This window comes from Aphelocoma coerulescens, chromosome 4A (assembly GCF_041296385.1).
Source record: "Aphelocoma coerulescens isolate FSJ_1873_10779 chromosome 4A, UR_Acoe_1.0, whole genome shotgun sequence".
Taxonomy (NCBI): Eukaryota; Metazoa; Chordata; class Aves; order Passeriformes; family Corvidae; genus Aphelocoma; species Aphelocoma coerulescens.
The window spans coordinates 11,311,817-11,329,443 of record NC_091018.1 but is presented as its reverse complement, the minus strand read 5'-3'; the positions used below and the strand labels follow the sequence as shown (position 1 = coordinate 11,329,443).

The following is a 17,627-nucleotide window of genomic DNA, read 5'->3' as shown; positions in this document are numbered from 1 at the left end:
AAATTCCTTGAAAGGAAATGAGAAAAGACTGCGAATAGTAACTTGAGAAGAAGACACTGCACCAAGGAATATTCTGTACAGGACAGTCATTAAAAAAGACTAAAACCACAGAAATACAACAGCTTTTAGGTTTTTTTAACAAAGATGTTCCTAAAAATCCCTGAAGAACCACAGAGAAATCATTAGAACATCATTTTTATTAGCTTACAGAAAACCAGTTTCCCTTGTGACACAGCAATTTCTGCCTTTATTGCTTCTAGACTCTGGTCTCTGTGTGACAATTGAAGCCACCATTCTTCTTTCTATAATTCACATAGACATACTTTGAGTAATAAAACTGAAGCTAATTCTCAATTTTCTAGCAAAATGTCCACTGAAACCTCCCTGTTTCCCTTCACTCTAGTGTAATAATCTGCAATTATTTGTTTAAAGTAGTTCTCAAAATCCCCATTGTGACAGATGTTGCAGAACAGAGCAAAAATGTATTCCCTCCCCACCTTCAGTAATGACTGCAGGTTAAATACAGTAATTAAGTGAAGCTCTACCATCTGACCTCAAGAGTGGTATAAAATATGACAATCAAAATATTACAAAGTGGTCCACAGCAGAACTTCTCATTATTGATACAATGAACTCATTGTTCTTAAGCAAACATTTTAAATAGCATTCATTATTCATGTGGAGTCCTAAAGATTACCTATCTGGGATTTAGAAAAAAGAACACATTTGAATATCAAAAAATGGCAAATTTTTTAAATCTTTTGTAAGAATCGTTTTGTACAAGTTCTTATCTCTGAGTTACAATTCTGTTGTTTGAAATGGACACGTAAAGAAATTATTTTTAAACACATTAGGTCAAATCTTCACCTATGCAAATCTGCATGGTTTCACTTCAAAGAAATGAAATGAATGGCTTTCACTATGCTCTGAGGGATATGCTGATTTTTACACAACTGAACTGACTTGGTTACATCCAGTAGCAGTCTGAATTCCCTGCAGTAAAAGTTTTAATGTTAAAAACATTTTGACAAAACCAAGCTTTTGAGTCAGAGGGAGGTCACTAAAGTCACAGAAACACTATCTGCAGAAAAATGTAAATGAATATCCCATAAAGCAAGAAGATATCGATGCAAAATGAATAGCACTTAACACTTGAGAACAAATAACATAATCATTCACATTATCTTTTTATCCATAATTTTCATAGGAGACCAAATAAAATGTTATGAGGATGCAGCTGGCATCTAAAACTCACTATGAGGCAGACAATGATGCGTTTACATTGCCTACTGCTGCCAGTTTTTGAAGATGGTCAACCCAGAGATTACATAAATTAAATCTAAGTTGTAAAGGTCTACAGCTACTTACACTCTATGTTGTATTAATAATGAAAGCTCAGTGTAGTTCTATACACTTCAAAATTTTGAAGGCACTGTTTCTATTCATGCCTCCAGATGTGTAGTTTCATGATAATTCTTAAAATAATGAAAATTACTACCATATAATTGAGAATTCATAATCAAGCAGCCAAGCTGAATACCTTCCTATAAGGAAATGGTGCTTTAATACAGAGATATTACTATGTGGTCATGTCAAAAGGGACACATTGTTTGGCCTTACATGTCACGAATGCAGTGTGTACTCTCCTGTGATTTGGAGCATAAGGAAAACAAGTAAACCAAATGGGTCACTATTAACGTCTGCCATTCACATCCATTTTGTTTTCTTTGAAAAGGGTAGCTAAGTGGTTCCAGACTACAATAATAACTACACTAAAACAATATAGATGCACACAATTTTTACTTGCATCAACATCTCTAAAACCAGACAAATAAGCAATGAGACAACCCTGCAAAATGCTTAAGGGCACCCAAATTCATGTTAAGATGTGGAAAATAAGTCTGATTTTTTATCACTATTTTTTCTTACTGAAACAGGGCAACTACAACACTGTGATGAATGTGTTCCAAAAGTTTTTATCCAAGCTGTCTCTATGATGTGGAATATCTCTTAAAGCACCACAGACACTTGTGTAACTGAGGCAGTTTATTGTAAGGCTTTTTTAAAATAGCATAGCATGAAACTCAAACTGTCAGTGCATAAATTACTGTTGCCTTGAGGCTGCAATAACTTATGCATCCTTGTATTCCCCCTCATACACCTCCCCTTTCGAAGAGAAGTTCAGCTCTCCACTCCCACCCCCACCTCTCCACCTCTTTGTGGCAACCCTTACAAAGCCATTATAAATCCACAGGCCTGCCCAGAGAACTGTGTAACAAATTGCAGGAAAAAGAAAACAGGGGGTTTGGGGCTTTACTTTCAAGAAATCTCTGCAAAAACAGTACTGCAATAATTATGTGTTTATATAACTCATTCTTATTTGTCTACAGTGAGGCATAATTTGATTTTATTGCTTTAATAAAAACTTGATCTAATTTGAGATTATCACTGTCAGTTCATGGACAAACCTAACTGATCGATAATGCCAGCCCTACTGAGCAATAGGCAATTCTATCTGCAGAGCAATTACTGACACCAGTGTAGTCAGCTGAAAAGCTTGATCTTGCTAAACCAAACAATGTCAGGAGACTGGCTTCTTTATTTTTCATATCCTTACTTTTGTTCTTTTTTTCTTTTTCATTCCCCTTAAAGAATAAAGCCTTATCTTGCTAATAAAAGACGTGCTAAATTACACAAACTGTAGGCTAATATTGGCTCCTAAAATCATAATATCTCCTTTTTAAAGCAGGGGTAAAAAAGCCAGTAAGAACTAAGATTGCAGCAAATAGCACTCTTTGATCTAGAAACACACAATATCTTCAGTCTTAGCAGCAGATCATGACAGAATCCAGTCTATGATGGTGTTATATATATAAAGCTGGCAAAACAAATATATTGCACAGAAAGGATTTCATACTGCAGTTCTGACTTAAACTCATCAAATTAAATTTTTGATTAATTAATGCACAGAGACTGAGGTCAATGTAGTATATGACTGCCATTTCATAAAAATTAGTGACAATTATGGATTCTTTGAAACATTTTAGATGGCTCAGCAGGACATAATGTAACTGAAAATTACAGTCAATAGAGGAAATATATTGTTTATATCACAACTCCATCCAACATTCTAGTTTATTTGATGTATTCATCCATTAGAACCACACATACTTCCGTATTAACCACTCCACTTGAACTGAAGGCACCCAAGAGTTTTAACAAATGCTTTCCCACGTTAATTCTGAGACTACATCATCTTTTTATATCACCAAGGGGATCATAGTATAAATTTACAAGGCCATATATAGCTACAAAAATTACAATATGTCCTCAGAGTGACCGGCATGAAACACTTTTGCTAAAAAAGACACCTGAACATGTTTGCATTATTGCTATATTTATTTAATGGCTTCAGAGCGTCTACAATATTCTAAGGTACCCTTGGAAAATCTTTAATGACCACGGTCACGCATTTTCTTCTCTGGAAAAGTCCTCTTAACTATGACTATGAGATCTAGATAGCTGAAGAACAGCTCAGGGCAACCGTGTTTAGACTGCTTTGTATGCCATGCCACAAGAACAGGAAAGGAGCAAAAGGGCTTTTCACTGAACCGCCTTTCATTAGGCTAAGACAGAATAGCCAGAAGTGTCTTTTACTTTGCAAAGGGGAAAGAAGCCTCAGTTAAATGCTCGCAACACATAGGTGCTGATTAAAAAAATGCCACAACAAACAAAGTTTTTGGATGTGTATTAGGCCCTGGGCAGGAGGGTTCAATGCACTGTGCAGAGTGGTCCTGCTCCTTTATAACCCATTCTCAAGTACAGTTGGGCAGATTATCAAAATGTGAGCTACCAAAAATGAATTTCTGCTCTTCTGAACATGAATGTAGAGTGGAGAAATAACTCGTAACTTCATAAACAACAGAAGAAATGTTATAAAGATCTCAGCACTTTATGCAAATAAGAGTAGTCTTACACCTAATATGTGCACAGCCCTGACAATTCACTGCATGTAATTATTACTATCAGCATTGACAAAAATATCCCTTAAGCAAACAATACCCCAGAAGCTCCTAAGAAACCTTACCAACCACTTCTTGGCATGTGTTAGCCTTTCCAGGCTGCTGCTGGTATGTGCCAGCACAGCTCTGGGATGCTCACAGCTTCCCAAGCACTCACAGCACCAGCACCAGTCACTGTGCTGGGGCACAGGGCAGACCCGAGTTGTGTTTCCAGTACTCACAGCTCTGGCTTATGAAATACTTCACTTTCAGGTGTGTTGCACCAGCCCATATTGCTCACTAAGCTACTACCTTGGCAAAAGCACCTTACTTAGGCTCCATCCCATTCACCTGGAAGGAGCACAGATGTACTTTATGTGCAAATCCAGACTCCAGGGCTAACCTGCATCATGGAGTGGTGCCTGAGGAATCTGGCCCTAAGTACTGGAGGAGAAACACTTCAGCATTAAAGGGGATACTTTGCTGTTGTAAGAGATGACAACCCTGCTCAGTTTAACAAACTGAAGAGGGTCCCTGAATAATGCTGCTAAGCTGTACAAATCATTGACTGCTGATTTGTTTCCTTGGGCTGCTGACAACCAAGGTAAGTCAGAAACACTTATAAGTGCAAAGCAACAGCCTGTGAACACAATGAGCTCAGGCTAAGGAGGAATAAAACCTCAGGTCACCTTTCCCTCCCAATGACTCTTTGCATCATGAATCAAAGCAAAAGAGGTGGCCAGGAAAAGCTATGCATCTAGAGTTGAAGAAATGAATAATTACTTGTTACTGACTATAAAATTCCTGTCAGGAACATCTCACTTTTTTCTTTAGAGATTAATACTTAATCATTTTATGGAGCTATTTTTCATCCCACTGTACTACCATATCTTATATACCTCCTGAAATGCAGGCTCACAGTGCTGTCCTACTCTGAATTGCAAGAAGGAGAACTTAAAAAAAAAGGAAAAGAAGGTGTGATATTAAATGTCTCAAGAGAAACCAGAGAAAAATCTATCTCCGTGAGAGAAAAATCCTTTAAAAACTCCTTAACCTAAATACAATACGAGGTCATTTTACCTGCTAGCTGAGTGGGTTTGTCACAAATGCATTCACATTTATTCTCCTTCTACAAAGCACTCAAGTCATCTTTATGCTTACTAAAACTGCTGATATTTTCTGGAAAGAAAAAGACATGTGGTTAAACTGGTTTGGTAAATTCTCTAAAGCCTGAATAAAGAAACTAAATTGGCCAAGTGTCACAGATGAAGACATAACCAATGGATTCATCCATCCATGGTGAACATCTTTAAATAACTACCTTAAATACAAAGCTTCTAAGTAATCCATTACGACTTTCTTCAAAGGCTCAAGTATTTTTCTAGGTGAAAAGGGAAATTTATGGTAAAATTTAAGGGAATTCTTGTGCAGGAGCATGTAAAACTGCTTTTCATCAGTAACCATGGCCATTGACTTCCAGCATGACATTCTGTGCATCTCTTAAGTCAAAGCTCACTGTGCTTTCAACTCAACAAAGGTATTTCCACACACATAAGCAGACGAAGACCAGGTTGTTAACCTGCTGATTAGAACATCAAATCTTCCATCTGAAAAATGGGACTGGAACCCCTTGCATGCCAACATTCTCTCTTTGCTGTTTGAGACCATCAAAGGAAAATCACTTTAGAAGCACAAAGGCTTTAACAAAGCTAAATTCTTACACACCATTCACCCAGCATGATATAGTTCTGTATCAAAAGAAATTCAAACTGCATATGAAGTCTCTCTTTTAGTAGTGAGAAAAGAACATGCATATCATTGCTCAGCTGAGAAGCTGTTTTGGAGCATCTGAGGCCACTGTATGGAAGGAGAAGCTTTGGTTTACTAACTTGTTGAGATACTCCATTTTACTCATATATTTCTCAAGCACTGGAGAAATCTCCTTTGTGTTTGGTGTTTTTTACAACTTGCAACTATTACAGTCATTCTATTAAGCTACAACAGCCTGTGCTCATTCCATAGAAGCTCTTCACCCAGTGAATAGTTCATTTGCCTGGGCTGAAAACCATCTTCTCACTACCACACCAAGCTCAAAGAAGTGTGTAGTCTGTCACAGTGCATGCTGGGAACCTGTTCCCTCATTGTGAATAAGAAATATCCCTTGTTCCATAAATACCATGGGCCACCAGTAGCAGTTGTCACTCGGGCTAAGAAAGAATGATTTCTAGGTGAAGAAAGATGCACAGGAAGAGCAAACACACAGTCATGATCCAGTGAAAAGTGATGACATTTGCAAACTTGTAAGAATACTAACATGCTAAATAACTGCTACCTTAACTGCCCTAAGGAACAGGGTGCCAAAATGTCTTTCCTTTGGAAAACTTGTGATAACCAGAACATGCTACTCCACTGAAGTAGTCAAGTTCACATACTAATGCAATGTTACACATCTCTTTTTGGTACATACTTGAAAATTGCTTCATCTTGATTTTGTGTTAAATAGTGCTGTTTTCTTCAGTCCCACTGAGAGTACCAGCTCCCTTATGCAGATTTTAAGTCAGCAAGAAACTTTAGTTCCATGGACAGAATCAGCCCAAGTTCCCAGGTGAAGCCAGCCTACCATTCTTAGAGCATCCATACACCAAAGACTTATAAAGCTGTGCTGCATATGCACATGCAAAATAATAAACTCAAGAAAAGTAACTTTCAGAAACTCCTAGATCTGTTGGGTGAGATGGACTAAATAAATAGGTTTCAGAAAAATTTACCCTCAGTCTTTTGCATACAGGTGTTCTTTTCTACAGCCTTCCTTTCTAGTCTAAAAAGTCCCATCTCCTTCCCAGGATCCACAAATTCCACCTTGTCTGCCCTGGTTCCAAGCAAAGCCTGTCCATCACCTCTAAGGCTTGGCTTTGTGTCAAGTCCTTGCCTTCGCCGCAGAGCAAAAGGGCCAACAATGCTTCTCATGTATCTTTTCAGCCCCTTCCCCCTCCACCTCTCATTGGAAACTGTTGAAACTTTAGCTTTGTTTCAGGAAATCTGGAAAAGTGAGATTCTGACCATTTACGCCTTGCTGTTACAGACATAAAATCAACTGAGAACAAAAGCATCTGCCATTTAAATTACTTTTGCACACAATGAAAGAATTAAATGTCATGGCTCTACCAAAAGTTGATAAAACATGCATATTTATGAAAAGTATTTAAAGGCATGCATTTACCCAACTCAATTTACAAAGACAATAATCTGCAAACTTACCTCTAAGGCTTTGGTGAGTAGCAATGCTGCTGGTTTTCCTGTTCACTACATAAGATATTCAGGGCCTCAGCTCAGATCCTGAGGGTTCTGGTTGCTTTCATTAGGACCACAAGGATGGACACATCCTGCTTTAGACTAGCTGACATCATCTATCCTGAATCTGCCTACTCCTACTCTGTATCCAGAATTTTCTGACTCAGGTTTATGACCTGATTTCACACGAAGTCAAGTCAGCTTCTGACCCTGGATTCACACTCAGTGTGAAGGTATACTCAGTGAGGATACTGTAATACCCTTTTCTTTATGAATGGGCTGACACATGTGCTTCCTTATTCTCAGAGGCTCCATGGAGCAAGACACAAATGTTTGTACATGTGCAGTTACTCCTCTTGTGGGAAAACACTGCTGACAGTAGTGTGTGTTCCAACAGCTTCAAGGGATGCTCAGGCATTGGGCCTGGGCATCTCAACACCAAACTGAGCCCACTGTGTGTATGCAATACTTATAAAGAGGCACAAAGCTGCCATACAGAATACCCCCATGAACTCTGCGCTGTTGGTCTTAAGCTGCATCTTGCCAGCATGATACATCTCATGCTGGATGACTTTCAAAGCTGATTCATTCCTCCTGTTCATAAGCTAGAAAAACGGTTTAAGTGATTACCAGGGGTAAGCTAAACAAATAGCAGCTAATGGGAAAGATCAGGAGAAAAATGCTTAAGGCTCTCAGTCCACCTAAAAACCGGCCAACATTCATTCTCCCACACAGGGTCTCAATGTTTGTTTGGGCGAGGATCAGTGAAAGGGCTTTCTTCTGTATCTGTGTACCACAGAGACCAAGATAAAAGGAGTCGGTATGAGACTTCAGAGATTCAGAGGAAATAAATGGAAAGTGATTATCAAAAGCTAGATTTAACTGTTCAGGCTCAGATTATTCCTGAACATATTTAGGCAGTAAAATCAAACAGTAAAGCAATCCTGAAATATTTCAGTTAAGGTCCTGGCATGTTTCCTGAATAGAGCTTTGGTTCAGACATTGTACTGTTGAAAGCAGTGAAACAACGTGCCCTAAATACGTATGTCAAGGTCTGCCTCCTTGTAAGGTTAAATTACTTATATTTTATACAAACATCTCTAAGCAGTATCTATGACTTTCAACCCTATATAAATATAAATTCTAGGCATCGTAAGATGGTAAAATCACTCATTCCCAAAAGGCTGCTAGTGAAAGAAACAGATCATTTTCCTATTGCATGTAAGTACATGAAGTATGATTGTTCTTTAAATCTCAATAATGGATTTTCTGTCATAATGATCCTTGCACTCTGTATGTTCTCTATCGTAGTGGAGCATGAAAACCTGAACATACATCACATCCTTTCAAGCAAAGCCATGCAAAAGATGCCACACTTTGTGGCCATGCTGCAAGTTGCTTCTGACCTAGAAGAAAATTCCTGCATGGCAGTTACTGGGGCACATAAGTCTTCAAATGTAGAGACCTGTGATACCTGGTCCTGTGACATGGGAGGTCTTGCCAAGATTTTACTCCCTACTGTGCACTTCCCACTATTCAAAGCAGGAAAGGAGAATGAGACAGATCATCTACATGAATGCCAGCAATTGATACCGTCTGCTTATCACCCCCATGATCCTGGGCTGCTGCCCAAAATACTCCTGCAGAAAGAGCCAAAAAACTCAGAAGAATCAAAGTTTCCAGTGACCCTCCCTTTTTTTGTCACCTTTCATGTTTTATAGGCTCCCAAATAAGCTTTGCATGTTGCTTTATTCTTTGCCACAGACTGACATTTACAGAAGAAAATGTCAAAATTTTAAATCCTTTCATACTTCTGAAAGTGTAAGCAAAATACAATGCATCAACCTCATAGGTGCAACTGAGAAGAATTAAACAGGTATAAACATACTAGCAAACAAGAATTACAATTTTAAAATGGACCAAGCCCATGTTTAATTCTGAGAAAACTGTAAGCCAGCGTTAATTCCTTTTTTCTTTATGTAAGGGATTCAGAGCAGTTTTTCAGCTAGGGGGATAACTCCCCTGCTCTGAAGAATAAGCATGTTAATGAACTCAGCTATCGATTCTTTTGACATTTGACTGAACAGCAGGTGCTCAATTCAGGGTTTACTAATGCTGGTGTAGCTGCTACCCCTATTTTTCTTTTCCCCTTCATTGAAGAATGATCTTTATAAAGAAAATAAAACTTCCTGACATGCAGAAAGACAAAACAGAGTCTAAGGAATGAGCTATATGGAAGGAGGAGTTCTTTTTCCACCGCTCTGCTGATGGAAGGTGCTTATAAACAGGAGTCAGTCATTCTGTTAGTTTACATTCTTCATTGCTGTTTTCAGGAGAGAGTTGGTCCACCAGAACCCAGCATTCTAAAATCTGTAGGAATCCACCAAGTACTAAAGCATAGTTCTTTTAGATTCCATAAAAATTAATCCTATCCCACATTTTGCAAAAAAAAGTTACATTCTACATATGAGTAATTTTCAGTGCAACTCTTACTTAATCAAATAAAAAAATCCATCAATTTAATTTTGTGCAAGTTATAATAAGCCTGGTTCTACATACCACTTCTTTTATCAGCTCCAATCTCTCATTCTCCAGGGAAAGCAGTACAGAAGTGCCTTGTCCCTTGATAGCAATAGATAACTAACCTCATTTTGTAAAAGCAGAACTCAACAGAGTTGTTCTTTGTCTTCAGCAGAAGCAGGGAATCAGACCTCATTGCCTTGTACTGAACCCATTTTAAGGCAATTTGATGCCTTACACATGATCATTGAAAAGCTTCCAGTTGTACCTTTTTTTTCCTCCCCACTCTTTTCACCTGGCATTTCTTTATGCAACAGAGTACCACGAGGTTTTATATTTAGAAGAAATAGGACTAGTCATATTTTCTGAACCTGTATTTTGAGGCCTTCTGCATCCTTACCTACCCATTACATTCAGGTCAAATTTTTGTGTTTTCGGTAGCAGTAAGGATTAGAGATGTAATTGCTTTCAAAGCAGACATTTTCAACTCTCCTTAGACAAATAACTTTGGGCATTAGATTAACAGTTCCCTGCCTCAGCCTTCATCTAGCCACTGTTAGCCAATGAAAAAAAAAATATTACCCAACAATAACCTTATTTATCAAGGCTTTTTTCCTTGACTTTAGGTTTTGCTAGATACCTACCGATAGACTAAATCAAAACCAAACGACAAAGAACTTCAGATTTAGGGAGGGGTTTGGTTACAATGCCATAAAAAAAACCTGTGATGTCTCTATACCTCTGTCCAGACTGAGCTGCCACTGAGTAAGAAGGCATTACACGAACACAGCCACTTCTCTGTCTTGTGATGACTCCTACTACCTGAAGAAGGTGAAGACTTGATGCAAATCACAAAAATCACTTGGTGTGGTTTTGTTTAAATGATCTGCCTGACAGAAATCAGTTTCTTTGTGCACAGTAGGTATGACAAATCAAAACAACCTAGGAAAAAATGCTTGTGTTACATTGACAGATGGAAAGCGAACAATCTGTACAAAACTGTGTTTCTCTGGCAAAAATAAACCAAAATGTTATTTAACATTATGAAAATTTAAATAAACAAAAGCTTCAATATTATAGTTCATCATACCATTTTCATAATTAAGAAGTATTTCACACTTTCAAGCAACAATAAGGTGTTTATGAAACCCACAAGTTTCACACCCTCTGCACACATTCACACCTGTGTTACTCCAGTTCACTGAATTCAGTGGAACAATATCTGATTTAAAGCAAAGCAAGAGAAGAAACAGACCTGAAGACTAAACCTGAGGGTTTTGATGAAACATAATCCACAGCATGAGATACAAAAGGTGACTTTCCTGACAAGTGCTATCCAAATTCTTAGCAGCTTTCTGTATGTAACTTCACCTCATCTCATCCTGACATAATCTTAATTAGCCTTAGTCCTACTGCAGAGAAGCCTACCAAGGCAGTTACCACCATGCAATTAATCAGATATTTTGCACGCATCACAGCAACCAACAGCGTCAACTTACTGATGTGAGTTAATACAAACAGAAATCAACCCTGCCTTTCCCTTTCACATGAACTAAAAGCATGTGGCATGGAGTGAACATATGACTATTTCTTCTACACACCATCTAATGTCCTTTTTTCCTTTGGCAACCATTTCCTAAGGCAGCATTACTCTGTGCAAAGTATGTTTTGGGGTTTTTTCTGCTGGTACTAGGAGAGAAATGTGATTTGGTATTTCTCTTAAATTGCTGTTTCTTCATAGAAGAATAAGTTTATCAACTGAAATTAGCAATGATAAGACATAATTCTTGCTGGTGAAATTCGAGAATCTCACCTTTTTTTTCCCTGTGTGCTTTAGCAGTTTTTAAGAAACTGAATTTTACACCTTCACATAAATATACTTTTGAGAGCACGATCTGCAGCAGTCATCTCATAGCAACAGAAAATATTATTTTATACTTAAGAACATAAGTATATACAATGTACACACTAACTCAACTGATTAAAAACTTCACCACCTATCTATGTAATTATACGTCTTAATTTTATTCTACTGTTTGAGATTTATCTTTTGTCTTCCTTGCAGGAGCCAAACATCACAGTATTGTACATAATATCTCTGAGGAGGAAACCATCAAGTCAAGATTACATGACTTGATGGCAAAGAACAAAAGAAAACAAATTTACAAAGCTCCATTTTCCTAAGTTTAAACCAAAAGAGTTCAATAAAACCACAAGAAGGTTTACTCAGTTTTGTATGGCATGTGTAATATGCTGTGGTATTTATTAGTAGTATATGCAATGTTTAACACATGGTGGTGTTTCACTTCAGCAGAACATGGTAAAGCTACCTGCAACAACAATTTAGTCCATATATAGTATCCAATATAAGAAAGAGTAGTCTAATATTTAGTGATTTCTCAGGTTCTCTATTTAGTGATTTCTCCAGTTCTTAGTGAGATTATAGTCTTAGAAAGGCACTATTTAAATGATGGTTTATTTCAGGAACTGGCAATTAACTGCTTAACACATTCTCTCTACAGTATTTGTGCCCCAAAGCAGTTAAGTATCTAAGACAGGAATTATTAAAAATTGTGACAGCTCTAGTGTTTGCATTTCTTAGCAAAAGAAATGTACAGTCTATTCACTACCTGACACAAGCAGTCATTCCCCATTATTACTGTCCAAACTTTTGGGGTTTTTTTTTGTATTTGAAGGCCTATCCCAAGAAACTGGTGAGCTTACTGGAATGGCCAAATGTTCTAGGTGCTGTCATACATGATTATCACTCCTCAAATAAAAGAATCTAATGTCCATTTCTCAGTACCTAATTGCCCTGCATCTCTCTGATAGTAAACTTCTTAATTTATTGTAATTCTAGAACAATTAAAACTCTGATAGGATGGCTACCAAGTTTCTATTAAGTAAAATAAAACAGCAGTAAGTGAGGCTAATAAACTGTTCATTTTTTTTTCCCATTTCAGCAGACAGGAGCTATGTTACCAAACAGCACAGCATCAGCTAGGAAGGACAGATAAGATGTAAGTTTATCCCAAACAACTTAAAGCCAATCATCAAGCTACCTATATGTACTGATGCTTCTTCCATCCTAAAGACACAGTTGTCCTTTATCCTCTAGCCCTGTGCTACATTTTATAATCCTACTGCGACCTTCACTGTCATCTAATTCAGATTTGTCACTCTGACAGTCAGAATGGCTGACATAACACAGGGCCAGCAAACACCCATGGGAGATGCTGGAGGTTCACAACAGGATTTTGGTTAGTCATTGGAAGATTGTGAGTAAAGTGTTCCAAAGGGATTAGCCATCATAATAAACTCATGATTAGACTGTGTCTACCTAAAGATTGTACACACTGAAAACTGCAAATAAATGCAAGTTTGAGACTGCAAGTCTCTCCTCCTCCTCACTCCCATTATTATCCCAGTTAGTCGGATAGTCATGTCATCTAGACAAATTCTAGTGAACCTCTCATTGTTTTGGATGATTTTTCCAGTCTAAAGTGCCAAATTTCTTGAATGACTGGTGAAACTCTTTTGAAAGCAAACTTTATTAGCCTAAATCATGATAAGTTTCATCAGTCCCAGAACAAATGGCATTTTACTTCATCACATACTCTAAGTTCATTGTATTTGGCCACATCAAATAAGCGTTTCTTACTCAGACAAATGGCTTATTCACAGAAGCTTTCATTTAAAAGTGGACTAAGCCAGAAAAACAGATGTATGGGTAGTGGTTTTACAAGATTTAAGAAGTAATGACATTCTTAACTTCTCCATATTTTCCTACTTAATCTCACTGCTAGTGTTTTTCAGTGCTAGAAATATTTAACACCTCCAAATCACTCAGAAAATTTGAAACTCTTGGCATTCATCTAAATCAGACTGAAAATTACTTTATTTCAATATATGATTTTTAGGTTTTGGTTGGGTTCTTAACTGGGTGATGCTACTATTCTTCAGTGTGAAAAGCACACCCACTGAAGACTTAATCCTTAACAATATGCAGTAGCCTAAGGAAATTTTGTCATGGAAGCCAGGAACAGAATCTAAGCTTCTTTGTCTCTATCGAGATCACTTTGATCTGAAAAATTTCTTGAAGCTGCAAATCATAAAGCTGGTAAGAAAGGCAGTGGCACATCTATTTGATACAAAAAATGCTACACAAGTGTAACAGAGCAAATTCTGTACACTCAGAGCAGGAGGAAGTTGCAAGATTTCTCACAGAAAATGTTTTCTGATGTCTAGATCTCTTTTTGACGTATTTGCTACATTTTCTGCTTATTAGTAGTTAACAATTGGCTTAAGTGTGAAAACAGTGGTTTTAATGTTTCCACTTAGTTAAGCGTAACTCTGGTCATTCTTGGCATGTATCTCAATTTGTCTCTGGAATGTGAGATATCTAGAGCATCTTTTTTCCAGCTGAGCCCTAAAGCATCTTACACACTGTATGCTTAGACCACTATTGATGCTTAGACATCTCCAGAGCATCTCTTAGCATGGATTGCCTTTGTTCAGTGACAGGAGAAATGTCATTTATGTTAAATGGTGTGGGATTTGCAATGTCATGCACAGTGGAAGGTCCTGCTTATCAGCCTATTTCATAGTGTCGACTCTATTTATTTTGGAAGGACTCAAACACCCTGGCAAGTGTGGAGTCTGCAGTTCTGTGGAAAGCAAGCATGCCAAATTGAATATTTACACTGTTAACACTATACTCAGACAATCTCTTTAAAAATGATCAGTAATATGAAGATGCCTCCTTTTCATTTATCCATTCATTTTAGTTTCTTCAGAACAAACTTGTTTTCTAGGACCATCAGAATGTTCTACCTAAATCCAGAAGAAAACTGGGCTGCACCTACTGATGATGGTAGTACTTACAGCAAGCTATGAAACAGAAAAATCAGTTAAAATGAGGGTGCTTACCCCGTTCTGTGTCATAGAGGTACACAAACTTCTCCCACTTATAGTAAGTCAAGAGACTCAAGATGGCTCCTTTTAATGCTGGCCGCATCTGGATGACGAACTGCACATCTGCATCTGTTGGGAAGCTTGGTGTGATGAAGGACGTGTGAAGGGCTCCACAGAATGATGTCAGGGTATTCATTGACATCTGGTCATAGAATCCAAAGATGGCATAAACTCCTCTGGAAAACTGTGAACAGACTAAGAAAGACAGACAAGGGTGTTAGAATCTGAAATATAATGAATGCAATCAAACTTTCAAAGTATGTTTGAGGTAAGCCTTCTAACCATTCCTGAAATTATCCTGTATGATGCAGCAGATGGAGTGAATTAATGAGATAATATATACTAATTTCAATGCAGCAATAAACTGCACCAACTTTGTAGAACTTAAACTGGCCTGAACACATTTATTTTTGGTTGTGTTTTGTCCTGTGTTGTTACAATCCACTAATCTCTCTTTATTCTTTAAAAATGAACATGACATTGCCTGTCTGTAAAATACCTTTCCTTCCTTGAGCAGCACCTTGAGAGCTCTGTGAGGAGCTACAAGACAAATGTCAGGTCTGCCTAAAAGTCAGAATGTTAAGGTACAGCTTTTCCTGGTATCCAAACTTGATTCAGATCTGATTCATAAAAATCAGGATGTTTTATTCCTTTATAGTCCACAACTCTGAAATCTCTGTGTGGTCTTTTTCAGTAAGAACTTATGGTGGCTTCTTAACGGAGTGTTAAAATCATTCAGAAGCAATTTGGAAAGTCTGTGACTTATTATATGACAACACAAATGAGGAACCCATATTGTTGCTTCATGGGATTAAAGCTGATATCCCATAAGCTGAAGGCTTTTAGTCCTTAACCATTCTGCTGTCCTGAGGAACTCATCTTGTACCAGAAAAAAATCAAAATTCAGACAAAGATGGTCTTTTTTCACATGTATTTATCTGGGAAAACACTTCATTATTTCCCATCCCTTACAGAGATTGAACAATGACCATTTTGGACAAAAATGAAAGTATTTCAATTTGTAAACATGGCCAGCTACATGGACATTGCGGGAAAAAGAATTTCTTTGTTGTTCAGCTCTGTAGGAAAAGTGCAAAATTCTTGTGACCCTGGATTCTTTCCATGGAGGGAGTCTGCATCAGAGATAGCAAGGGAGCTGGATCTGTGAGGTGCTGGGGCTCTGGATTATAAAAAGACTGTACAACTGCAATACAATACAGCACAGCAGCACTTCTAATCATACCATTGCTGGATGGCGATGAGCAAGTCCCATTTGTACTGAAAAAAGTTTCCCAGAAAAATGTTCATTCAACATTAACAATTTTACTTGTCAAGAACTGGATTTAACAACAATTTACAACAAGCCTCATTGTCTTGGGGTGATTTTATGGTGCTACTCTATTCCCTAATCATCGGCTTTATGCCCAGAAATGGCTGCTGTAGCCCTAAGATGAGCCAGGGACGAGGCTGGAGCCTGGGAACCCCGGGCACGGGCTCTGTTCAAACTCTCCTCGCTGGGTGTGCTCGGCGCAGTATGGACCGGGACATTATGTTGCTCCTTTTCTTGGATTAGTTTTTGCTTGCTTAGGCAAGAAGCCTCCTTTTTTTATTTCCCCACCTTTTTCCCTGGACTGCAGCAGAGATCCCTCAGTTGTTTCTTTGTTTCTTTCTTTTCCTTTAACTGTTTCGGTTTGTTCTTTTTTCCCCCCACTTTTGGAGGGAGGGGGCTGTGCCGGACAGTCTGGGCCTCAGGAAAGACCGAGGCAGCAAAAGAAAGGACACCAAAACCCACCAGCTTCGCCTGCTGTGAGGAGGAGACCAGCTCCAGAAAGGTTCCCATCTATTCTGCCGAGCGTGAGCTCCTGTTCCTCCCCTGCCCCGAGACAAAGGGGGCAGCTGCCATCTTTGCCTCCTGGCTACGCGGCCTAGTGGGTGGTGGGAGCTAAGGTTTTGAAATTTCAATACCTAGCATTTATTCAAACCTTTTCTGTGCCTTGTGGGCACCCTTTCTTTTGTTATTAATCAGTTCAGGTTTTTTTCACTTTCACCCACTGGTATTCATTCCTCTTATTGGCAAATGGGATTATCAAAGCCCTTCTCTTTAGAGGAAAAGCTCATTCCAGGGTGTTTTCTCCTAAAATTTGTCTCTAAACCGAGACACCCATTAAGCACTTTAGCGAACACATTGTATATTTAACTTTGCAAAAAGCAAGGGGAAGTAATTACAAGTAAGGAAGACATGACTTCTACACAGAAATGTACAGCATTGTTACTTCTGAAAGTACCATCACATTTCCCATCATAAATGCTACCATTCAGGATCACTAAAAACTGTTAAAGTAATTTTAAAAAGGATTCTCCACAATATCAGCTCATTGACACAGCATCATGGAGAACATCTAAAATCGGCAGTCAGGTGTGAAAATTTGATTTTCTTCCTGGAGCTCTAGGTACAAAAACTAGAAATGCTGTTAAAGAATTTCTTTAAGTATTTAAGCCACTGTAACAGGACATGACTAACTGTGAATATGAGCAGCAAATAACAGCTGGTGAGACACAGAAAGGAACTAAAAGGTGGTAATTTCTGAAAGGAAAGTTTGCTGAGGTTCTCAAGCACAGGAAAGAAAATATATAAAAGAAGTTATAGTACAGTAAGAGTTTATTCCCAGAGGCATGACTGAGGAATTAAATACACTGTTTAAAAAGGCATTTTGTTAAACTATCTACCAGCAGGATATAAAGCAGAAAAGCCACCATAAAAAATTATCTGCTGAAGTAACAAATAAAAAGCATTAATTTACAGGTGGAAAAAAGGGAAAAACAAAAATTACATTAGAAAGT

At 38.0% G+C, this 17,627-nt stretch overlaps 1 protein-coding gene across 5 annotated transcripts in view; it reads right to left on the bottom strand.

The window, feature by feature from the left end:
• GRIA3 (glutamate ionotropic receptor AMPA type subunit 3) overlaps nt 1-17,627 on the bottom strand; it is a 147,088-nt gene that overhangs the window by 98,615 nt on the left and 30,846 nt on the right. For all 5 annotated transcript variants that reach the window (XM_069015327.1, XM_069015329.1, XM_069015330.1 and 2 more), the window contains exon 3: nt 14,742-14,981. In XM_069015327.1, the coding sequence (XP_068871428.1) occupies nt 14,742-14,981 (240 nt within the window). The remainder of the gene's footprint in view (nt 1-14,741; nt 14,982-17,627) is intronic.